Consider the following 24690-nt stretch of genomic DNA (forward strand, 5'->3'; position numbering starts at 1 on the left):
ACAGGAAAGTTGTGTTCCACCATCAGAGGCACCCTGCCCAGGTAGGAAGGGGTATCGACCCTCCACACAGACTGGAAACTGGTGCCCCTCCCAAGACCCAGGGCCTGTCCATCATCATGAGAGAGAAAATGGAGTCTGCGTGCAGCCAAGAACCCCAAAAACACTAACCCATTTTATTCCTCCCCAGGAATGAGATTATTCCATCCAAAATGGCACATGGTAAAGATGCCCACCAAAGGCTCTAACTCCCCCTCATGCCACTCCACCCTTCAAGAGCAGAAGATTGAGAAACCTTTCCCTTCTCTCTGAAAATTATCAGTCACCTTTCATCTGGCAACCAAATGGGACCACCAACAAGAAAATAATTCAGCTTTTCATTCTTCTGAGAGTACTCTCCCCAGCCCCACAAAACATGTTCCTTCATTTCAGCACTTTCCTATCTGGACCATAGTCTGTTTGCATGTAGGGATGTGCCAGTGGGTTCCATCCATGTGTCTTGGTTCCAAAAGGCGGGAGCATGTGTCAGCATCTTGTTTGCCTGCTTGCTCAACTCCCCAGTTGACCATCAGGGGGAAAGGATGGGCCCTGCCCTACCTTGTTCTCACCTGCTTTTCATTCTTTCCTGCTGCTCTGGCAGGCACCTAGAAGGGGGATTGGAAAGTCTCCCAAGAACACTCAAAGAGAAGCCAATGAGAGCTGGGTTTGGGATTCAGGGCATTGAAAACACTGTGAGACACAGACATTCCCACCCCAATATTTTGGTAGGAAGTGAGAAGTCATGAAAAGGCTGAATTTGTTCCCTGAGCACAGGTGCACTCCCTGCCCACTGAGGAAGCCCAGGGTCTGGGCAGGTTCCCGTCTGTGATTTTGATTCTGAGAAACAGAGACTGAAAGAAAACCCAGATTCTTCTCCTTCGATCACCCACTCACTTCATATGTCATTCTTCCATCACTGTCATATCAGATATCATCCCAGGGTGTCCCCAAAGCAGGCTGGTTCTCGGGGAATTCAGTAGGAAACAGCAGCTCCTACAGCGAAAATTTCCATTTCCACTCTTGGCCTGTTTTGACCAAGCAGTTGAGAGAGAGACCAGAATGAAGGAACAAGAAAAATGCTCTATCCACAGAGAACCAATCCGGGCCACGAAATGGCAGAAAACCCTGCACAGCAACATGCAGCTGAGTAGGACCACAGGGACCAGCCAGAGTCCTGCGTGTACCCTCCATGGTCTCCTTCATGGGTTGTGCTGGGCAGTGTGGGACACTTTCTGGGGCACAGGCCTCAGACAAGGCCTGCAGGAGCCCAGTCCCTGGCCTATGGATTCTCTTAATACAACACACATAGGGGCCTTGGGGGCAACTACCCCCAAATCAATTCAACAAGTCATCTTTCCTCCTACTGACTTCCCATCTCTGTCATCCCATGGTGGGCAGGGAGGGGACCTTCATCTAGGGCCTGATGTGCTCTGGGTGCAGCTGAGGGGCCAGTGTCATCCGGACACGGGCTCAGGAAAGACGCCCACCCGCTGCAGCACCTTCCTCAGAGACGATTTCACCTCCTTATTCCGGAGGCTGTAGATGAGGGGGTTCAGCATCGGGGTTACCAGGTTATTCAGAACCTGAACAGTTGCATTAAGCCAGGGGTTGGGGGTGGGCTGCAGGTAGATGAGGACCACGGGAAAGTAGAAGAGCAGGATGGCCATGAGGTGGGCGCTGCAGGTGGAAAAGGCACGGCGGCGGCCTTCTGCAGAGCGGATCAGCAGGATGGAGTAGACGATGCGGCTGTAGGAGGTGAGGATGAGGAGGAAGCAGGTGAATGATGTGAGGCCCACAGCGATAAAGCCCACCATTTCCAGCGTCGCTGTGTCCACACAGGCCAGCTTCAGCATCACGGGGATGTCACAGAAGTAGTAGTCCACCTCGTTGGGGCCACAGTAGGGCAGTTGGAAGGTGAGCGTCGTGAGGAAGATGGCCTGGACACAGCCAAACAGAGATGTGCCCAGGGCCAGCACAGCACACGCCCTATGACTCATGATGACCGAGTAGCGCAGCGGGTAGCAGATGGCCACGAAGCGGTCGTAGGCCATAACCGTGTACAGGAAACACTCAGTGCAGCCCAGGAAGTGGTAGAAGAAGAGCTGGCACACGCAACCTGCATAGGAGATGGCGCGGCTATTCCCTGACAGGTAGAAGAGCATCTTGGGGGAGCTCACCGAGGGGAAGAAGATGTCGAAGACAGACAGTTTGCACAGGAAGAAGTACATGGGCGTGTGGAGGCGCGGGGAGGAGACAATGGCCAGGAGGATGAGCAGATTCCCCATGAGTGTGAAGACGTAGAAGGACAAGAACAGGGTGAAGAGCAGGGTCTGCAGGTCCTCTGTGTGCGGGATGCCCAGCAAGACAAACTCTGTCACCACAGAGCGATTCCTCATAGCTGAGACTCAGGCAAATGGCCCAAGAAACCAGTCTGAACACCAAGCTCTAGTGATTAAGCTCTCCACTGACAGGTGTCGGCTGTGTTTCCAATGAAACAAAGCAAAATCATCCTCATGGATCACCAAAGATCTATCCAGAGCTCCTGTGATCGGGAATGCCTGTTTCTGAGCTCAGTCTAGGCAGGATGAGATCAGTCTGGAAGGAACATCTCTTAGAGCTGGATGGTTGTCCTCTAGTAGAGGATAAGAAGTTTGTTTATTTTTTTTAAAAAATTTTGTACTGAGATTCTGTGATTTACAATGCTGAGAATGATGGTTTCTCATGCACATAATTATAACACCACATCCATTGCCAGTGTATCCACCTTCCCCCCCAAGGACCCCGACACCCCTCCCTTTCAAACATCTCCAACACACTGCGCCCACTCAGTTGTGTGGACCAATTCCCTCATTGTGTTGTTTTCGACCCTTCATTGCTACCTTGCTGTGTATATTTAAGTCTTACATGTGAATCATCCCAGATGTACCCCTGGGCTTCCTGATACTTCACTCTGCATGGTAGAAGTTTAGGGAGACACTCAGAACTTTTTTATGTTAAATCAGAAACCTTTGGCAGTTGTTTAATTTATTTTCTTCCTTCGTAATGTTATTTTCCAATTTTTACTACTCAAGTATGTCAGGGAAAATTTGCGTTGACATCAACAGCCTTCAGCGGCATTGCCACTCACTAGCTCTACTAGTTAAAACAGTTCATCAACACTACAGACACAATTTTAACTGAAATAAAAATCAAAATAATAATTGTTATAACAATAACAAGTTAAACAACAGAAGTACTGTGAGAATCATTGTAAAGTTTTGAATTTGCCTATTAAGCAATCTGACAAAACCATAAATCCCATGGAAATTCCCCTTTATTGTATACTTCTTTAACTTACTTCTTTTCTTTATAGTTCTCAGTCTGTCTATAATTATATAAGTGCTCTCCTTTTTTGTTCTCAGTTTGTCTATAGTTTGCAAAGCAACATCATATTAAATACGTGGCACTGTGGACTAGATGCATCTCAGAGCCTCCTCAGGTTGTTTGTTCCAGACCCCAGAGGTCTGTCAGCTGCGGTTCTTGCCAGAGGTGCTTCTTTGCTTTTCCTGGTCCTTTCAGTTTTCTCTAAGTTGACCTGAGGTAACTGAAATATTGAGCCAAAGACGTGAGAGCAAGCAGGAAAGCACTAAATCCCCACTACAAAATAAGAAACCCAGGCACAAGGACAACTCTACACAGGCAGCTGATGGAAATCAAGGGCAGGGAATGGGGTCGAGAAGGCAGCGGCCTCCCCTTTGCTTAGTAACAGCAACAATGATAGAGACTAGTTCATGGATATTTATTCCAATCCAAAGAACTGAGATCAAACTTTCATAAGTGATTCACTTTTTCACAAATCTACTAGCATAAAGTATAACTGCTATTCCCCTATGTAAACTATCTGTAAACTGAAGCTTAGAAGGGCCCAAATGACAAGGCTGCTGGGTGCCTCCGAACTGTTTGGTGGCCACTGTCTGTGCTCCTAGCCACTGGGGAGCTGCTCCCTGCTTCCTAATCTCTCTACTCCTCCTCTGGCCATCATTGTGCTGGTACCATTCTAGCTCAGCAGGGAGCAGACTTCCTGACCTTGCTCCATCTTGGGCTAAGAGTACATCTGCTTAAATCGAAGTTAGTTGGAGCTCAGACCCTTTTCCCACCCTTTCAGCCCGGCCTTAGTGTCCTTCCCAATGTAGAATTTCCACATTTTAGAGCCACATCCCACATGGGGGTTCCCATCATGTGCCACCTTAGAGCCACTGGAGACAGTTCTGCTCAGCAGTGCTTCTTTATGTGTGTCTGTCATCCTGTGTCCCCGGGTCAGTACCCATGAGAAGGACTTACACTTTGGGCACAGGCACAGACCGGGGGCAGGGGTGACAGTTATGTCTGAAGGGGCTGTGAGAAGTCTCCAAATAATGAGCCAGGCCACTGGAAAACATGCCCAAGGGAACTAATGATCAAAAACATTTTTGTCCCCCACCCTGCAACTGGGAAGGGATAGAGCTGGCACAAGGGCAGTGATGATTGAGGGGTGAGAATACTGGTGACAACTGCTTCCGGTGGCCTAGGAGACCTCACTGGAAATGCCCCTGAGCAGTGCAGACTCAGAAGCTCCCCTCCTCAGTCAGCGAAGGCTCCTGGAGGTCCCTAGTCCATGCCATGCCTAGTCCATGTCCAGACCAGACAGCTCACCTGAGGGTCCTGTGCTGGAGTTGATCTCAGGGCAACAAAAACACAACTGCCAGGGTCAAGAAGGTCCCTGAGACAGGCACAGCAGGTTGGACACTCACGTTCCCAGTGCTAAGCATACAGCCAGGCCTCAGAGTTCCAGGTTTCCGAGCAGAGCACTGAGTGCTTCTTGCCAGAGCAGCTCTGTGCTCCTGTTTATAAGAAAGCTAGTCTAGGAGTGTTTGTGCGGACTCCTGCACCCTCCCTGGACAGCTGACTTGGAGCTTGTTTCTGATCCACGCCCTCATTGCTGGGACTCAGTGGGAGCTAGGGGAGCAATTACTGTGTCCCCTGAACTCACCTCCCCAGGGGGGATGACAGGAAAGAAGCCACCTGGAGCAGTTGCTCAGCCAGGCTCCACTTGGCTTTCTGTGGGGCTGCAGGACACTCCTGGGGGTGGGGGCACTTAGTAAGAGGATCAAGACTTGCCAGGCTGGGTTTGCACCCTATGTCCCTCATGGGTACCCTTAGGGGAATTTTACAACCTGGGTGTAGGCCTAAGTGGTTGCATCTATGTTCATCAGATTACTGGTCTGTAGTTTTCTTTGCTGTGTGTTGCCTGGTCAGGCTGGGATTCAGTACTAATATGCTCACTGAGATATGTGAGATAGGAGTAATTTCTCCCCTCTAGTTTTTGGGAAAAGTTTGAGCACAGTCAGTATTGACTTTCAGTGTGGATTGTAAATTGTAGGACAATAAAAACAATAAATTAAGAGAAATGATATATTGGAAATGGAGACAAAATGCTTTATTTTAAACCAGAAAAGGCAAATTATATTTAAAAATCACTAAGCAAGCAGGGCAGTTTAATAGGGTAGAAATAATTCCAATGGTCTTAACAGTCACTTCGAACGTGAATGACACAGCATTTTAAAAAGAGAGGAAGGGCTGGAGAGATAGTTCAGTGGGTAGGGCACTTGTCTGGCAAATGACAGACCTGGATTAGATCCCCCTGCATCCTATATGGACCCCAGAACACAGCTGGGAGTGATTCCTGACTGATGAGTCAGTAACCCCTGAGCATTGCTAAGTGTGGCCCCAGAATAACAACAATTAAGAAAAATGTAGAGGAAAGGGAAGCTGGAATGATAGGTGAGTCGGTAGGGTGTTTGCCTTGCATGTACCAACCCAAGATTGATCCCTAGAACCTCACATTGTCCCCTGAGCCCTGCCAGGACTTATCCCTTAGCATCAGGTGTGACCCCCCAAAAAGTCATAATAAAGAAAGGGAACATAGCAATAGCACAGCAGGTCAGGTGATTTTCTTGCATGCAGCTGACCTGGTTCCATCCCTGGCACTCCATGTGATCCCCAGATCTCACCAAGAGTGATTCCTGATCACTGCCTGGTATGGCCCAAAAACCACATGTATAGAAAGTAGTTGGGAGTGTGAAAAAGCCCTATGTGATGCTGTCTAGAAGACACATATTTTAATTAAAAATACTCAATTAGATTAAAAGTAGGGGCATGGAGAGCTATAAACCATGCAAATTCTAAGTTAAAGAAAGTCAGGAAATCTGCAATTATTTTTGACTAAACAGATCTCAGATCTCAGACTATTAATAAAAATGCTATAAAATAGTTTTTTTAAAAAAAGTTAATTTTTCAAGAAGATAGGATAATCCTGTATGTGTTTGGATTAGACAGAGAGAAAATAAAATTCATTTGGCAAGAAGGAACAGAAAGAAGGAGAGGGGAAATGGAATACTTGGTGTCACTCCATGGGAATTTTCTTCTAGTCAGATCAATTCAAGTGTGAGTGCTACAGAATTTTTAATTTTTAAAATAGAGGATAGGTGAGAGGAATATTGGGATCCGTGGTGGTGGGAAACAGGCACTGGTAGAGGGATGGGTATTTGATCATTATATAATTGAAATCCAAACACAAAAATTTGTAAGTCTACAACTGTATCTCATGATGTCTCATTAATAAAAATAAAATAAAATAGAGGAGAGGGGCAGAGTGACAGTGAGATTCCTAAAGGAAACTGGCTGTGAGTGGAGTAGCAAATACTGTGTGAGCCCCAGTATGGCCTGCTGGAGTTGGAGAGACTGGACAGTGGGTTTCACTAAGGCTGTGCAGAACAATCCAGTTTTCGAGTGGGAGACTCTTAATGCAGTGGTCCAGGCCCCTCTTCCTGTGGCCAGGTGAGCGGGGATGGAAGTAGCTGCCCTGTGGGGCACCCTGTCCAGCTCTGGAGTTTCCTGAAAACATGGATAGTCCTTCGACTTCTCCCAAAACACACTTGCTGTTGATGATCAGCACTTGTTTAGGCCCGAAAAATTTGTCACTGTCACTGTCCTCCCGTTGTTCATGGATTTGCTCGAGCGGGCCCAGTAACGTCTCCATTGCGAGACTTGTTTTTACTGTGTTTGGCACATTGAATACGTCACGGATAGCTTGCCAGGCTTTGCCATGCGGGCGGGTTACTTTCGATAGCTTGCAGGGCTCTCCGAAATGGGCAGAGTAATTGAGCCTGGGTTGGTGGGGTTGGCTACGAACAAGGCAAACGCCCTACCGCTGTGCTATCACTCCAGCCCCCGAGGAATTACAACTGGTATATTTTGCCTGACAGTGCAAAAGAGGAAAATACAGCCTCCTCCCTTAAAAGCCAAGTCCTGCAGCCCAGTTTGGGGGCAGCTCTGCAGGACAAAGGGGAACCCCACAAGCCTCCAGGTGCTGCGTTGTTGGCATTTCTCTCATTCTAGCCTGAGCACCTTTCCAGACAGCAGACTTGGGTCCAACGTTATTTCATGGAAAAAAAATCAATGTGCGTGAATTATCTGGAACCCTTTAAAACAGATTCCTCGGATTTGTTCTTGGGCTTCCTAAAAAAACTGTCCTTCTCAAAAGCTTCTAGGCAGTGCCACCCTATTTTCCAAGTACACTCAGCCATAGGCAAACCCGGGAGAAATCTCCACTGGTGGACACAGCAGGCAAATCTGGATTCTTGGGACACAGGGGGAGGTTACCTGCACCGGTGTGAAGGGATGCTGGGACCCAGCTCAGGGCTCTTGCGCATTTGGGCTAAGAGCAACCGGTCAGGGAGAAGCCTTAGTTAGGCCAGACAGGAACAGTGAATTCCCGAAAGGTCATAGCACTTGTCAAGACCACGGAAGCCGGTCAGCTGTTTGGCCAGGATTCTAGGCTGGCTTTCTGCTCAGCACCCATTCTTGCCACCCCTCAATCTTTCTTTGGTTCTTCAGGATTTCTGTAGTTCTCTTCAAATTTTGCTAGGAATATTGTCTTTAATCTGTAGGCTTGCTTTATCTCAGATAATCATTTCAATGATGCTAATTTTTCAGGCCCACAAATACAGATTATCTTTCCATTTCTATGTGTCATCCTTGCCTCTTAGTGGCATCTTACAGTTTTCAGTTTTCAGGAAGGATGACATGACAGAAAACATGGGACAAGGGTCATCGGTGAAGCTGGGATGGAAAACCAGGCTAATGAAGGATCTAGTATTATCTTTCATTATATAGTGTTGGGGGCTGGGGGGGGAGCCCTGGGCCTCAAACATTACAAAGCATATGTTCTCCCTATTGGGCAGCATTCCTGGCCAAGACAACTTTTAAAAAATTATTTATTCATTGGTTTATCCTCTATTGTGGTCTACGTGGTACAACTCACACAACAACCTTTCTTGTTTCTCCCATACCACTGTTCCTGGTAAAATAATCATTTTCATTGACTCTAGAAGTTATTTTTCTTGTTTTTCTTCCAATTCATTGCTTAGTTATTATATTCCACATATAAGTGAAATCATCAGTAATCGTGTTTTAATACATCTGCTGTTGAGGCTCTGAAGTGTATCAGCAATGTTTTCTTCTATATGCTATACGGTTTTGCATCTAATAACTAAGTTTTTGTCCCTTGGAGTTCTCCTTCATGTATGGAATTAAATTGTGATGCCATTTGTTGATGAGATTTTCCTGTCTCCATTGTACAGTTCTGGCTTCTTTATTATCTATTCATTTTCCATCCTTGTGTGTGAAGTTTTTCTGGGCTCTCTGTCTTTTAAATCAATCCGTTTTCTTCCAGCACTACATTGATGTAAGGTTGTATAAGTCAACAATGTAATGTCTCCACTTTTATCTCAGTCTTTCTTTGGTTCTTCAGGACTTTTTTGGTTCTTTGCAAATTTTGCTAAGAATATTGTCTTTAAACTATAGGGTTGCTTTAAGGTTAGGGTTTCAGATAATAATGTAAATTCTTATTTTTCTGACCCACAAATATAGATTATCTTTCTATTTCTATAGGTCATCATTTTCTTTTAGAGGCATCATACAGTTTTCAATGTACAGGTCTCTCACCTTTTTTGTTAGGACTGATTGTCAGTTATTTTATGTTTTGCTGTGATGAAAAATGATTATTTTCTTTCCGCCATTTCACTGTTCGCATGTAGAAATGTAACTGATGTTTATGTACTCAATTTGTACCTTGATACTTGTAAAGGAATATTTTGTGGTGTCTTTAGGGTTTTCTAGAATACTGTTGGTTACTGTCATTCCTTGTTAAATAGCAGTAGTTCTCTATTTCCTTTGCAATTTGGATTCCTTCCCTGGCTAATTCCTTCCCTTTGCTAATTGTTCTGGTTAGGACCTGCACAGTTTTGTTGCAAATAGCGATCATCTGAATGGGCTTCCTTGTATCTGTTCCAGAACTTCCACCCACTGACACTTGGTAGAGAGTTCCTGCTGGGAAAGGAGGATTGTCTCTGGAGGGAATTGGAGCAGAGGCAGTATGGGGCAGCACTTTTTACACTGACGACAAGAGACAGACTAGGTAGCTGTCAGGCATGAAGACACACTGAAGTGGACGGGGCCCTGGCCAGTGCGTTCAGAGGGCAAAGACGGCCACATCCACCGAAGACTTCAGGAAAGCAGCGGCAGCTTCCACAAGTGTTTGCAGGACACAGCCTGTGTTGAGAAAACAAGATTTGGGCCTCTGGGGGCCAGAGCGATAGACAATGTGTGCAGGGCAGTGTCCTCGCATGTGGCCAACCCAGGATCAATCCCTGAGACCCTTATGCACCCCCAAGCCTCACCAGGAGTGACTCCTGAGAACCAACAAGTGTGACCCAAATAACAAAAAAAAAGTTGAGCTTCTGGGATAAAGATGGCAACAACCACTCTACTCCCCATCTCCCCTAAGCCTCCCTTGTCATCCCTGGCTTCTCCAGTCCCCACAATGCTCAGCTGTGGTGCCATAGCTAGCAGCCCTGCAGACAGAATCCTGTCCTGGTGTGGCTGACACTGATATGGGAAGAACAGATGTACCTTCTCCCTCACGCCCGCCCACTTCTCTCCAAGGACAAGGGTCTTGGGACTGTGCTCCTACCTGTGTGGTTGTGAATCCAGGCCACCGCCTTCCTTTCCAGAAGCTCCCACTCACACTTCCGCCCCTGACCGTTGGTGTGCAGCCAGGTCACTGCCAGAACTGTGGCCCAGCAGGAAGGCTCCACGTCCTGCGTGACAAACAGACTTCGCTGGAGCTCTTGGCCCTCCGTGACTCCCTCCCATTTCCACATAGAATTTTCTGATCATTTTATCATGGGGGTGCCACAATGCCAGGCCTGAGCCTCAACCTCAAGGCAGCAGACCTCTGCTCTTGGCATTTTCAGTTTTTAGTGTCAGGTAACTGCTCCATAAAATTAATTCTATCAGGAGTAATTGGTGGGGGAAGTAGAAGTGTTCTACTCCCTTCCTTTAGCCCTTAAGTCATCGGCTCCTACCGGACCACTAGCTACTTGTCCTTTCTGCTCTAATTTACCCATTAGCCTCTACTTTGAGGAAATTTATTAATCCTTGCTCTGCACTCAGGAATCACTCTTGGTGGTTCCAGGGGACCCTATGGGATGCCAGGAATTAAATCCAGATGGGCCATGTGCAAGACAGTTCCCCTCCCAGCTGTGTTCCAGTCCATACTTTGCAGAAATTTAGACCCTGGACTCGAATGCTCTCCTTCCTCGGGTGGGCTGTGACTCACCCTGATTCTGATTTCTGACCCAGTCTCTCAAAAACACAATCACTCCACTTCCACCTTCTCAGAATCTTACCTTGACAGTCAGTGCCGCCATCATGTCTGGCAGATTCACCCCAAGAATGGTGGCCAGCTGGTCATCTAGCTCCCAGCAGCCGTTGGCCCTCTGGAGGATGATCAGCTTCAGGAGCTGATCAGTCTCAGGCACTGTGGGGAGAAAGAGAGCGGGGTGAGAATTAGGAGTCCTGGCCCGTGGCCTGGATGGCACAGATTGGGCTCAAGTGGGCACCGCATGTTGGCGCCAACACTGCAAGCTGTGCTCTCACCATTGGGTGACAACTGAAAGCTAACATGACATTGTGGCAACAATGACCATTTCTGGCAGAACACGATGGGGCCAGCCTGTCAGCTAGAGCCTCATTTTAACCTTTCCAAAGGGAGTACCTCATTGGGACTCTGGTAACCTCCCATGGTGTGTGGTTTTCAGGGAACCCACAGGACAAAAGAACCCACAGGACAATGCTTTGGGGGAATCCCACTCAGTGTAGTCAGGGCTTCTGGTATCTTAAATTTCTCGAAAAATAGAGTCTCGATATCAGGACATCCAACCAGAGGCTGAAGAGACAGCAGGGAAGGTGCCACCCTTGCAAATGGCCAGTCCGAGTTCAGTGTCTGGCATCACATGGCCCTCTGAGCAGTGTCAGGAATAAACCCTATGTTCAGAGCCAGGAAAAATCCCTGGTCAGAGCCGGGTGTGGCCCCAAAAACAAACAAATGAGAAAAAAACAAAAAAATTTGCAAGGAAAGTAGATTCAAAGGAAACCCTCTACAAAATCTGTGAAAAAAAAAAACACATGAAAATTGCTTAGTTTTTATAGAAACATACATCTTATTATCAAATGGGATCATGGAGTGACATAGAAATCAGTAGGTAAGAAAAATCAAAAGGAGAAAACACTTCTCTCACGGGGAAAGAAACTGCTCTGAAGTAAACTTTTCTCTGTTTGTTTTGGGGCCACAACCACTGCTGCTCAGGGGACTACACAGGGTGTTGGGCTTGAAAGTGGGTCAGCCTAGGGCCAAGCCAATGCCCAGACCTATCTCCCGGACCCTAAAGTCAACTGCCTTAATATAAATCTCAGCTGTTACTCAAAATGTCATCATCTGTAGGAATCACCACTTTGTATTTGGGGAAAATGAAGACTTGTTCTGAGAAGGATTTACAGGACCTAGACTGGTCCTGTCCAAACAGTGGCACGAAAGGATCCACCACATCAGTGAGCCCATTCAGAGGACACAGAGTGGGTGCTTAAGTGACCAGGCTCTCAGAAGCGCGTTGTCCAGGGCCTGACTGGGCTGAGAGGACTAGGAAGGCTTGGTGAGTCTCACCTTGTGCATCTTCCAGTTCTTGTGCTTCTGACTCGTCTTTCGACGGATTGCTTCCTAGGCAAAACACAACATCTTCTGGGTCCGAAAATCTCTCAGAAGCTTGTACGTGTGGTGTGATCGTGGATGAAGAGCAAGTCCTTATCCCCATTGAAGCAAGACGTGATTTACGTAACTTCTTAAAGATGCCAAGACGAGGTTTTGATAAGGGGACTGTGTGAAGGGCAGACATTGGTGAGAAAAGTCCCTGGAAATTTGCTCTCCTAGATGGTCCATTGGTATTTGATGGGTTAGAACCCACCCGTCCAAAACTCACAACCCCTAACCATGGCAGCCTCTGTGCCCTTTCTCCTACCCTAAGCACAGTGAAGCTCATCCCACAGTGCTCTCTGGAATATGTGACTCATGATGGGAAACTTCTTTGAGCACTTTATCTTAATTTCAAACTAAATCTTCTGTCGCCAACACTGTGCCCCCCAGCACATTGCCGTGAGTGGCCTTGAAGCTGAAACTTCTCTCATCATGAGGTATGGCATGAAAAGAGGCTTGGAAACTCAGGCAGATCACCTGTGCCAACCCGAATCCCCTTGTGAACACAAAGTCTGTTTCTTCAGTTGTCTAATTCAGAGATTTTCTACCTCGGAGCACCTAGCCTTTCTTCTTAGTTCTTGACTTTGCCCCACTCCCATCAGGATCTTCAGTGTCAGGAATCTTCAGTTGCTAGATTCCTTTCCCTCTCATGCACCCAGCCAAACCCCAAGTGTGAGTTACGTGAGCCAACGCTCGGCTACGTTCTCACCACGAACTGCGCCAGAGAAAGGCTAGAATCATAGCACCCTGTGAGGGGCCTGTGCCCGCAGCTGCTCATCCAACTCTGCCTCAGAAAACCTGCTGCCATTTTGACATCCGACTCAGTCACTCAGACTGTCAGAATCACAAAAGCTTTCGCCTGCATCTAAGAATTAATTTCAAGCTTTTTGTTGGATGGGTGAGGGCTAGGAGGTGGAGAGGCTGTCCTAAGTCTCATAAGCAGACCCTGGCCTAGACCTCACCCTCTCTTCCTCATCAGCTTCCTTCTGGTCACCAGCAGTTTGAACCCTCTGCGGGGACATTCCTATTAACAGTATACATAGCCAAGACACACAACTTGCAGCCCTGTCTCCAGGTGAGTAAGCGTGCCTACTCCTTTTCAGTTTCCCACCACTCATTGACAGTCGGACTAGAGATTTCTTCTTGATCTGAGCCAAATGGCTCGATTAGATTAGCAAGGGCCTTTTTAAAAATAATTTTTATGATTATTATGATTATTAATGACCTGGGTAGGAGCGATGGCATAGAGGGTAGGGCATTTGCCTTGCATGCAGCCGACCTGGGTTCTATTCTTCCGCCCTTCTCGGAGAGACGGCAAGCTACCAAGAGTTATTCCACCCACTCGGAAAAGCCTGGAAAGCTACCCGTGACATATTCAATATGCCAAAAACAGTAACAACAAGTCTCAAAATGGAGACATTACTGGTGCCCGCGAAAGAAAATTGATGAACAAGGGGAGGACAGTGCTGCAGTGCTACAGTGCTATTAACGACTTGACCATTTTCAGAGCCTACTGCTGGCTCTTCGGCAGAGCCTGGCAAGCTACCCATGGAATATTCGATATGCCAACAACAGTAACAATAATGGGTCTCATTTCCCTGACCCTGAAAGAGCCTCCAAAACAGCAGCGCTGGGAAAGACAAGTAAGGAGAGGCTGCTAAAATCTCAGGGCTGGGACGAATGGAGACGTTTTGGGGCCTGCTCGAGTAAATCGATGAATAACAGGAGGACAGTGATACACTGATACAGTGATGATTATTAACCAATAATCCACCCCACCTTTGACTTCTCTGTAGAATCTGATTCTTTTGCCCCTTTGTTCTATCACAGATCTCCTTCTACTGTGAATATTCACCCACTTTTCTTTCCACTCTCATCCTTTTTTCTTGGGAAGGGGGTGGAGGGGTTGCATTACACTTAGCATTGTCTAAGGGATCTCCAGAGATCCAACAGTTATATTCCCAAAAATGTCTAATGAACTGCCAGGGAGAAAATCAGACCCATCCAAATGTAAGAACATCCTTACGTCTCTCTATGTATAAAACAAATAGCCTATATTTTTCCCCACTATATTTCTGGCCCCACAGTCCTTGGAGACCCCTTCCTAGCGATGATATATTTTCTACCTTTTCATCTCACTTTATACTTTCCCTCTGAATAGTTTCTTTCATCCATATGACTAGTCATGGTATATAGGATCAAATGTTTATCTTCATTCCTCACTGCTCTTCCAATGCCAAACACATCTGTCTACAGTTCATATGGATATTCCATAAGCATTTTCAATTAAAAATGTTCAAAAAGAATTCAATATAGGAGTCTTTAAACTCCAATATTGAGGGGAAGGAGGGTATGCCTGGGTTAGCCACATGCAAGGCAAGTGCAAATTCCCTGTATTGTCACTCTACCACCCCGCTTCCACCCACCCTCACACACGAATACACACACACACACACACAAACTCACACACTGTTAAACTCAAATTGTTACAATTATGTGCCCAATCTAGCCTTTCCTTGCTAGAAAAAACATTACCCAACCTAAGGATCCCACCCAGGGAATTTCTCACTTGATATGAGTCCCCAGGAACCTGTCCTGGCACCATCCTGGAGGTTGGCACACATTCTCTTCCCTCTGCCACCAGACTACTCATTGTTAACCAGCTTCAGATTTATACTACGAGACAACTCAGTGGTTTATCATTTGTGTGTGTGTGTGCTCTCTGCTTTCATGCTCTCTAGGAAAAAAAAAGGCTTTTGTGCCAGCCAGGAATCCTAACTGCAAGGCAGCGAAGAGGCAATGTCATAGAAGAGCTCTCACAAGCTCTCATGAAACGATATGCCATCCAAGACCCCGAGTCCATCTGAGTCTGCATGGGATCAAACTCACCGGATAAACAGAGCATTGGTCCAGGTGAGTATGATAGTGGGGTGGGGCACTGAAAGAGCATTGACGTCGGGATGTTCCTTTGAGCCAGAGGCCCCTGAACTGGCTGGTTGAGGGCCTTGTCGATGGCGATGAAAGCAGTGTGGGAGCTCATGACTCCACACTCCAGGCTGGCTTGGACGATGGTTTTCACATCTGCCTCGTCCGTTCCCCAGCGGCCCATGTCCTTGGCCTGGATGAAGGCCTTGGCAGCCAGGCGGTGGACAGTGAAGCTGAAAGGAAAACATGGCTGTAGAGTCGGGGACAGAGATGGTGGGACAGACGGAAGAGGGAAGGAGAGGGGCGTTCTCACTTGGGGTCCAGCTGGCTTTGTAGAGGAAACGTCACCTTATTCTCCACACTCTTGCCTTGGAATGTGTACTTGAAGCAAACCTTGCCCGTTACCTCCGCTGACTACAAGAGAGAAGAGCGGGAATGGTGTTGGAGACAGAGCAGCTTCCCAGCCCTGATGCACAAATGCTCGTGAGGAGAAATCAAGGACTAGGCATGAGAGGGTAAGCCGGGAAGCAAGGGTTGCCACTTCCTGGCAAGTGTGACCCACTCCCCCCCCACCAGCCCATCCTTGCACCGGCCTGGAAACTCACCGGCATGGTCCCCAACAACTGGGCATAGATGATTAACCTCTGGCCCTGAAAGACGGAAGTCTCTGGTGGAGAAAGCAACTGAGCAGACAGTCCAGAGGGCAGATCCCAGCTCAGAGAGACCCCCTCGACAGTGGGCTGCAGAGCACGTTTCAGGGACCTCAGGGCCTGGTGGGAGAAAGAGCAGCAGCAGAGAAAATAGAGCCAGAGTTATCCCCTTGGCCTTTATTCTGCACCAGAGCCCTGAAGCAAACGAGACACCAACGTCATCACTCTGGCTTTCCAAGCACAGAAGTCGAAGCCGCAGTCCTGAGAGCAGGAGGAAAGGAGGTACCAGAGCAGTTTAGTTTATCAGTTTCTCAGCCTTTATCTCTGATTGCAGCCCCCAAGCCCTGAATTAGAACCTTGGGGACTAATACAGAGGTGGGAAATCAGAAGGAGACACCTCCTCCAATCTCCCCAGGTCTTCCCTTGAGTGAGTTTTACCCAAAGTCAAGCTGTGCCCAGATGCCCTGAATTTAAAGAATTCCTTCTCATGCTAATGGGCTATAAAAGGAGTTATTCAAAGAATGCTCAAACCCTCTTGTTCGGACTGCTTGGTGTCGCTGCCATTTCCCTAGGCCCTGGGAACATGTAAACCCTGTTGAAGGAGAGGAGCGTTCCCACAGAGTTTATGGGGTATCCGGGGGAACCCTGGAGGAGAACACGCACAGCCCCTACCTTGGACTGCATCCTGTCTTTGCCCGTGATAAACTCTGCAGCGCCCCCAGATGCCCGGGCGATACCTTTTATGAGGCTGGTGGAGGCGCCTTCACCAATGCCAAATGAGAAACACCTGTAATAGGCAAAAGTCAGCGGTCAGAGGCAGGCCCTAGGGGGAATCATTGGAACCAAGCATGTTCCAGAATACTTGTAGGAGGGGCTGGAACAATAGTACAGCGGGTAGGACATTTTATTTGCACATGACCAACCGACATCCCATATGGTCTCCTGAGCACCTGCCAGGAGTGATTCCTGAGTGCAGAGCCAGGAGTAACCCTTGAGTCTCATTGGGTGTGACCCAAAATATGGAAAAAAAAAACCCTAAAGGTGGTTCACTTTCCGGACTCGAGGCTTAACAGAACCCCTGAACGAGCTTCTTCTGTTCTCAGAATGTATTTCCTGTGTACCTTAACATCTTCATGGAGGCCCGAAAAGGCAGACTCCATTCCACAGAGAAGAGAGGATCAACTCACGGAAAAAACTCATGCAGGCCCACACACCTGCTAGAAACTGTGGGCTGACCACTCCTGCAGTTGAGACTTCTGACTGCTGTGCCTTTGGGGTATGTTTTACTTTAACTAGCATGTTTAAGGTTTCTTGGGATTTTTTTTAAGTCGTATTATTTATTTATTCCCTAGTGGATTCACAGGAGCTTGGGGTGATGACTGGGTTGTATGGTTGTTGCTGGTCTCAGGGAGAAGTCACCTTCTCTTCTTACCTGTGCTTTGGGCTGTTTTTTCTGACTTCTTCAATGACCCTGGATGTGTCAGTAACTTCTCCATCTGTGAAGACAAAGAGCTGCATGGGGGGGGGGGGGGGGGGGAAGGGCTCGTAAGTCCTCTGGTGCTAAGGAAGTTCAGGGATGTGGGTTTCCTTCTCCACCTGTTTACCTGGAGAGGGTGGTCTGGGATGGAAGGCGCTTGGTAAATAATCTGGAGTGGGTTCAGGATCTCCGTGCCCCCCAGGTTGGCTTTCAAAAGCTTCACTCTATTCAGTGCTTCCTCCATGGTCTTCTGCGTGTACTCCACACTCTTACTGAGAAAAACACCCGTCAGATCAGCTGGTCCCTCACCTCAGATGCCGCCTGCCCCTGAACACGCATTCTTGAAATCCCAATCAGTTCTGGAGTAGCCCCTGACTTGGATAGTAGCCAAGTCCTGCCCCCCCTCTCGTTTATGGGCCACTCCTTGTCCTGTTCTCTTCACTTACTCCTGGCTGGGTTGGCCACGTACAAGGCAAGCTCCTTCTCTTCTATAGTATCTCTCCAGGCCCCCTTCAAACTCTCTTTTTTAGACACGCTGTGGCCTTTCTAGAAACTTACTTAAAGAATGTTTCATAGGAAGATCCAAATCCATGGATATTGAAGTAACACCCCAAGGGCAAACTCTTCAGCAGCAAGATCAGTGTTTCCTAAAGGAAGAGTACATGGGGGCGACAGGTAGAGCCGGGTCATTTCAGAAATGTTTGCTGCTCAAAAGGCAATTCCTGCGGGCCAGCCTTCACCACCTCTGGGGACCAGACCGTGTGATACAAAGCTTCGGAATGGTTGTACAAGCTGTAGCTTATATGTTCCACAGACCCCAATTTGGCCCCTGAGATTTATTCTTCCTTGAGCATGTGAAGAAGAAAGAAATAGCTTTACCTTGGCTGCCTCAATGCGTGACTGAGGTGAATCCTTATTCATAGGGCAATCCATGCTCCCTGAACGGTCCATGAGGAAGACAAATTCTCCACAGGCTTTTGAGGGCTGAGTCTTTGGGATATCTGGGTAGAAACTCATCATTGCAGATGGAGCTCCCATCAGAGAATCTACTTGGAAAGTAGAGGGGCACCATAAGACACAAAGGAACTCAAGACCCCTCAAGGCCTCCCAGAGTCAATTGTCATTTGTCACGCAAAGAGCTAAGGGAATGCATCTGAAAACACCGCCTGAGCTTATGGTCTATCTGTGGGCAGGTAGTTTGAGCAGAGTGATATAAATAGGAGACAGGAAAGAGGAACAGACACATAGGAAAGACGCAAGAACACAGGATACTGGGTACGTGCAGAACTAGCGCATCTTAACTACAGGTAACCTTCCTATCAGTCGAGCAAATGAGGAAAACACATTACACAAGAAAATAAAGTTGGAAGAGTTGAACTAAAATTTGTCCAATTTATATTGGATGCCTTTAACAAGCGTCTGAGGTCTCCAAGCTACTCGGTTTGGAACTGGGCCTTCTCCACCCAAACCCCCCATCTTCCAGTAGGTAGGCATCACACCCAGCAGCTGCCGCCAGCGCCAGGTTGGTCCCATCAATGGCCAAGACACCGAGACTATAAAACCCAGCTCCTGGAAGCTTGCTGCCGCGACCTCTTATTATTTTATTTTTCCTTTGGAGAACCTGGCAAAAGTATCCTGCCCACACGGTAGAGTCTTGCAAACTTCCCGTGTCATACTCAATATGCCAAATACCAGTAACAATGATGGGTCTCATTCTCCTAATCCTGAAAGAGCATTGAAATGGCTCTTTTAAAATCTCAGGGCTAGGAAGAAGGAGATCTTACTGGTGCCTGCACAGGGAAATCGACGAAGAACAGGATTATCGTGATTGGGATCCTGCCTTTCACGAATCATCATGAACAATTTCGTAAAACACTGTTTATATAGTATAAGGGATAAAATTTACATATATAGGCCTTACTGTTCCTTTTAAACTCAAATATATATTAGCAGAATTGCTTTAAAAGTGTTATTAATGATAGGTGAGACATGATTATTGCCATAGTGAGATACAAATATAAAATAAAACTTAATGTAATATACTTTAGATTCCAGAGTTGAAAGTGTCCACATATAAATGGGAATTGACATTTCTTTATATTGTACTAAATGGTTTTAATTTATGTACATAGATCAAAATCACACAGTAATAACTAAATGGACCTTACTGATTTATTTTTATAATTATTTAATTTTTCAATTCTTCAAGTTTGTTTGGAATAAGCAATATAAGGTAAATTTGTTTATGTGCCTATGGGGGCAAGTTGGGATTGGGAGGGAAACTGGGGATATTGGTGGAGAGAAGAACACACTGGTGGGGTTGGAACACTAAATGCTTGAAACAATTGTATGATGAACAACTTTGTAAATCACAATGTTTTTAATAAAATTAATTCAAAAAATTTGTCCAACTTTTTCTCTTGGCATTCTTTGAAAGTCTCCTTCCCCCATTTTATTTAGGCTATCAATGTATGTTAATTTAGTGACAATACCTTTACTAAATTACGAGTCATATTGATTTATCACTGATAAAATATTATGAGTCAGTATGATTGCTGTAAGAGTTTGGACACTCATTAATCTTTGATATTAAAATGGCAGAGAAAATCTTCAGTGCATATTTTACTTAGATTTAGTTTGACAGGTAAGATTCTCCAAAGAAAACTTAACCAAGTAATTATTTTGACACATATGAACAAGTTATGTTTGCATCAAGCAGATCACTAATGTGACAATGCCCCAGAGGGCCAAGGAGCGAACTTGAGATAATTCTGTGAAAATGTCACACATTCCTTTGTGTTTGTCAAAACTGATCTTTGTCACTTGTTTGTAAATAGATTTATCACTTACAAAGTATGCTGGGTAAAGGAAAGAGGTGTGGGTGGTTACAGGGCAGGGTGTTCCCCACAGGAAGAAGGGAAATACCAGGTTTGGCGTTGGGTTCTCCCATTTCCACGGTCACATTGGGGGTATGCACCTCCTGGTAGTAGATCAGTAGTTCCACATCTCGGTCAAACTTGTGACCATCAGCCAGGGAAACCTGAGGCGGGAGAGGACCAAAGATCACACAGGACCCTCTCTGATCACTTAGGGCGGTGGTGGGTGCTGAGGGCAATGAGCTTCTTCCCCTCATTAGTAAGGGGATAGAAGAAACTCTAGGGGGCGTGGATCGATAGAACAGTGTGTAGGGTGTCTGCTTTGCACTCAGACAACCTGAGTTCAATCCCTGGCATCCCATAGGGTTCCCCAGGCATCGCCAGGAGTAATTTCTGAGTGCAGAGTCAGTAACCCCTGAGCATCACTGGGTTGTGACCCCCACCATCCCAAAAATAGGAAACTTCCAGGAAAGTCTGAGGATCTGGATCAGGACCCAGGACTGGCCCATACCCAGCGCTGCTCCAAGTGAGCCCGTCACAACCTACCTCAGCAGAAGTTCTATCATTCCCAAGGTACTTGATGGCATTTAAAGAGCAGTTCGACTGGATCCTGTCAATGGTGTGCTGGGAGCGGACGGAGGCAGCCAGGCTGAGTGTGTAGGGCAGAGGCCTCTCGGGGTCTTTGGGGCACTGCATGCTGAGAAGGCTGTTGTCCAGCGAGCCTACCAACAGTGGCCATGGTCCCATCATCCCTCACCGCGCTCGTGGTACCCAAATCCATCTGGGGCAAGCCACTCACCTGACAGCTGGTAGCGTGGGTTCAGGACAGCGGGAAGCACATAGCGCAGGGCCCCGTCGGCCTCCACCGCTAGCTCCCGCACATACTTGAGCGTGAGGGCCGCACGCGAGCCTGGGGGCAGGTTGCCCACGCTGCAGCAGAAAATATCCCCTGAAAGTGTGTCCTCCTCCAGAAGGAAGGCCTGGTGGCCCTGGCTCAGGGCATCCTCGTACTCGCTGTGGGCCTGTGGGTCAGGGGAGGATATGGGGCATCACAGGCAAGCCCTCCTGCCACCACAGCCACGCTGAGCACCTCGCAGTAGTTAGAGGGAGCACTGCGGGAGGAGCGCGTGCCCCCAGCATGTCCCAGGCAGCGGTGTTTGCTTGAACCCCGCTAGAAAGTTCCTTGAGGAAGCAAGAGGGGTGACAGGTACACTGATTCCCTGTACCTTCTCCTTGTCGCGCAGCTCCGCCACGATTGTCCTTCCGTTCACCAGGGCCTCGAAGGAGTAGACGGCAGAGTCCTCATCCATAGGGAACACGAAGAAGGCCTCCACTGGAACCGCCTCTTCATTCTCATAGTTCAGCGTGGCAGACACGTCAGCCACAAACTCCAGGATAGACACGCTCACGGCGATGCTCTTCAGTGGTACTGGGGGAGATGGGGTGCAGCTGACGTCAAGAAAGGCCCCTTGTCGCAGGGGTCAGTGAGAAGCAGGGATCAAGCTTACCTGGTTCCTGCTTCAGGGTGACAAGGCCACAGGGACAATTCATGGTGAGGTGGGTTACCGTGGAAACAGCAGATGAGCAGCAGAAGTCACTGGGGACATAAGAACATCTTGGTTCAGCACCCCAACTTCAGTTCAAAGTGGTGTCTGCCCACATGATTCCCCTTACTGCCTGAAATGCTCTGAGGGGAGGGGGCTCTAAGGGGCACTCAGTAGGGCCCAGGGCGCAGCAGCGCTTCTCGAACGGGCCACGGTTCAATGCAAGGGTCCTAGGATGCTGTGGGCACATTAGGGGCTTGGGGGTCTGTAGCCAGGATGCTCAGAGTAGCATTTCTGATGCCTGGAATCTGACTAGGAATGGTCATGTGCCAGGCATGTGCTAACCCCTGTCTGACCTCTCCTGTCCCCAAGAAATGCCATTTCTTATACTCGCGTCCCTCAAATCTGCACCAGCAAAAGGAGTTTTCTTCCTGTCTGTTTTTTCTTCTGTGCACTGGGTAAAAACTGAGCTAGCCAGTAAGTGAATGATGCTTAGAGGGCTCGCTCGGGATGGGAGATGCGTACTGAACGTAGACTATAGACCAAACATGATGGCCTCTTACTCTCTGTGTTGCAAACAATAACACCCAAAAGGAGAAAGAAAAAGAGGGAGTGTGCCTGCCACAGAGGCAGGGGGTGGGAAGGGATGGGGATGGTGGGAGGGATACTGAGAACATTGGTGGTGGAAAACAGGCACTGGTAGAGGGATGGGTGCTCGATCATTGTATGACTGAAACGTAATTATGAAAGTTTGTAAGTCTGTAACTGTACTTCACGGTGATTCATTAAAAATAGAAAAACATAAAAACTGAGCTGACCAAATCAGCTCATGTTTTGACACAGCTAGAGGGCAGCGGGGGCTGAGGGAGAGGCTGGCATCAGACGTAGGTGGCCATCGTGTGCCAGAATATCATCGGCATCAGCTGGGAACACAGAGCAGCAGGACTGTCGGGTCCCTCACTGGGCTCTACTCCAGTGGACAAGGGCCCTGCATGGGGGTCTCCACTCCCTCACTGCAAGCCCAACTCAGGGCCCTCCTCTGCATGCTGCCCTGGGGTGATGCTCTCACACATGCAGGACACAGCAGGTAGGCAACTGTAAGGTGAATTTAAAGTACCACAGACAACTGCTGGTCTTCAATAGTTGAAAATAAATAAATAAAACCACGAAAAGGCCCAGATTTGCAACCACAATTCAAGCCTTGAATCTGATAGAGCTGGAAAAAATACCCATTGAGACGACTGTTCAGTAAATTCTTGAAAACCCACAGAAGGCCACTCAGGGCTCAGCCACATGGGGGCAACAGGAGGAGCCGGCCAGCAGCCCAGGAGAAGGGGGACCCCAACAGGGAGGCCATGTGGGGGCGGTGGGATACTGGAGCTCTGGAGAAACATGTAGAACCCTCAGGAACGGACTGTAACCGAAGTGGGCAGGGCAGACCCTGGTCTTTCTCTCTTAAAAGGTTTAGGGGCTTCACACAACAGGGGCAGGGGTGCTTGAAGCATCATTTCCCCACATAGACCGAGAAAGCAGGTATCTGAGAGCCAGGACAGGCACTTGTTCTGCCTGTGGCAGCCCTGGGTTTGATCTCTGGCACCACATATGGTCCCCCCCAGTTTTTAGAGTGATCTTGATCACTACAGGCTGTGACCCTGCTAAAGAGGGAAAGGGAAAGAGAAAGAGAAAGCATTTATTTTTCAGGTGAAAACAAGAAGAGGGGCAGAGAGATGATCAGGCTGTGGCTGGGCTCCCCTTCCATCTTACAAGATCCTATAACTGCCATGTTTGTAGGAACCTCCAGGGTTCCTACAACTCACCAGCACCCAAATCCTTGCCCTGGAACTTGCAGTGAAAATAAGAGAGGGACATAGGGCATAGTACAGTGGTTAGTGCATGCTAGTCATAGACCTGACCAGGGTTTGATTCCCGGAATCACATGGTCTCCTCCCCACCCACACCCCAGAGGAGCCCTGGGTGACACCCTGGAGATAGTGTCCCAGGCATCCTGAGCACTATAGGACCCAAAAGCGTCTCCTTCTGGGCCTTGGCACTGAACTGGAACTGCAGACCAGAGCACAGCTCGGGGTTGGGGTCAACAATCCAGCCTGGAGGGGGCAGGGAACCAACAAGGGAGGCGACCCAGCCCACATACCTTCTCCTGCAGCCACCAGCTCTGCCACAGGCAAGAGAAAACAACCAGGGTCAGCTGTTCCGGGAACACCCCACCCTTTTCTAGGGACCGACTCTAAAGTAACGACCTTGTGACTAAGGGATCGTTGAGAAATTCTGAAGCTATTGTACTTTCACTTTCGCTGCCTGAGCTGAGAACTCTCCAGCACTTTGATGTTTGCTGTCCTGCCTTTGCCCAGCCTCTGCCAAGGAAGAATCAGAGCCTAGGCAGGAAATGATTAGGACCTCGCCCCCCCATGCCCACCCGCAGAGAAAATGCCAAAACCGTATAAACAATAACATCAAAAACCAGCTTCTGGCAGCAGAGACCCTTGCTGAGTCCTCCATCCCTGCAAATAATACTTGGTGCTGTCATCAGGGAACCATATGGGAGTTCGCTGTAGTCCTGAGTTCTCATCTCAAAATGCTTTGACTCATTAACTCAATGTGTCCCCACAGTAAGAGAGAAAGGAAGATGATCAGGGCCATTGGCACAGAGGCCAAGTCTTCAGGGATGCCTTCATCTGGACCTGGAATTGTGAGCTCCCTTCTTGGATGAAGTGCTAAAGGAAACTGCATTTCCTACTTGCCTTATTTCAAAGTGATCTATGAAAGCTGAGGCTTCAAAAAGCACACTGCTGTGGAGAATCTGTTTAGGGAGAAGGAGGTGGGATGTGTGAAGAGCTAGCCAGACAAGGTCTCTGCCATGGGCCCCCTGCAGCCTCCCACACTCTCTGCATCTCTGGACTTCCCTATAAAATGGGGATATTAAACACACCCATTTCCCTGGGTTCTTCTGGATTGTTTTGAGAGATGGAACTGGTGTTTTGTTTTTTTTTTCTTT

At 47.9% G+C, this 24690-nt stretch overlaps 2 protein-coding genes across 2 annotated transcripts; both read right to left on the reverse strand.

Annotated features, from left to right (window-relative positions):
* Positions 1–1490: 1490 nt before the first annotated feature.
* On the reverse strand, positions 1491–2432 carry LOC130024194 (olfactory receptor 149-like). Its single transcript, XM_056114832.1, has one exon. The coding sequence runs from the start codon at positions 2430–2432 to the stop codon at positions 1491–1493; it is 942 nt and encodes a 313-aa protein (XP_055970807.1).
* A 3088-nt stretch (positions 2433–5520) lies between these two features.
* On the reverse strand, positions 5521–23865 carry LOC130024345 (von Willebrand factor A domain-containing protein 5A-like). The gene is made up of 18 exons (XM_056115070.1): positions 23830–23865; positions 21642–21730; positions 21360–21562; positions 20933–21155; positions 20680–20855; positions 20183–20297; positions 18137–18303; positions 17816–17904; positions 17385–17529; positions 17213–17292; positions 16453–16567; positions 15736–15900; positions 15444–15544; positions 15095–15363; positions 12119–12328; positions 10806–10936; positions 10088–10214; positions 5521–9666 (listed from the first exon to the last, which is right to left on the reverse strand). The coding sequence occupies exons 2-18, from the start codon at positions 21682–21684 to the stop codon at positions 9587–9589; spliced, it is 2439 nt and encodes an 812-aa protein (XP_055971045.1). The 5' UTR covers positions 21685–21730; positions 23830–23865; the 3' UTR covers positions 5521–9586.
* Positions 23866–24690: the final 825 nt, after the last annotated feature.

The sequence above is a fragment of the Sorex fumeus genome, unplaced genomic scaffold, assembly GCF_029834395.1.
Source record: "Sorex fumeus unplaced genomic scaffold, SorFum_2.1 ptg000028l, whole genome shotgun sequence".
Classification (NCBI taxonomy): Eukaryota; Metazoa; Chordata; class Mammalia; order Eulipotyphla; family Soricidae; genus Sorex; species Sorex fumeus.

Excerpts from the sequence above, each read along its gene's own strand:
- LOC130024345 (XM_056115070.1), bottom strand. The coding sequence starts at position 21,684 with ATGAATTGTCCCTGTGGCCTTGTCACCCTGAAGCAGGAACCAG. Across the intron at positions 15,901-16,452 it reads AAGACAGGATGCAGTCCAAG|GCCCTGAGGTCCCTGAAACG; the intron begins GTAGGGGCTGTG and ends TTCTCCCACCAG. Across the intron at positions 10,937-12,118 it reads AGAACTGGAAGATGCACAAG|TGCCTGAGACTGATCAGCTC; the intron begins GTGAGACTCACC and ends TTCTCCCCACAG.
- LOC130024194 (XM_056114832.1), bottom strand. The coding sequence starts at position 2,432 with ATGAGGAATCGCTCTGTGGTGACAGAGTTTGTCTTGCTGGGCATCCCG.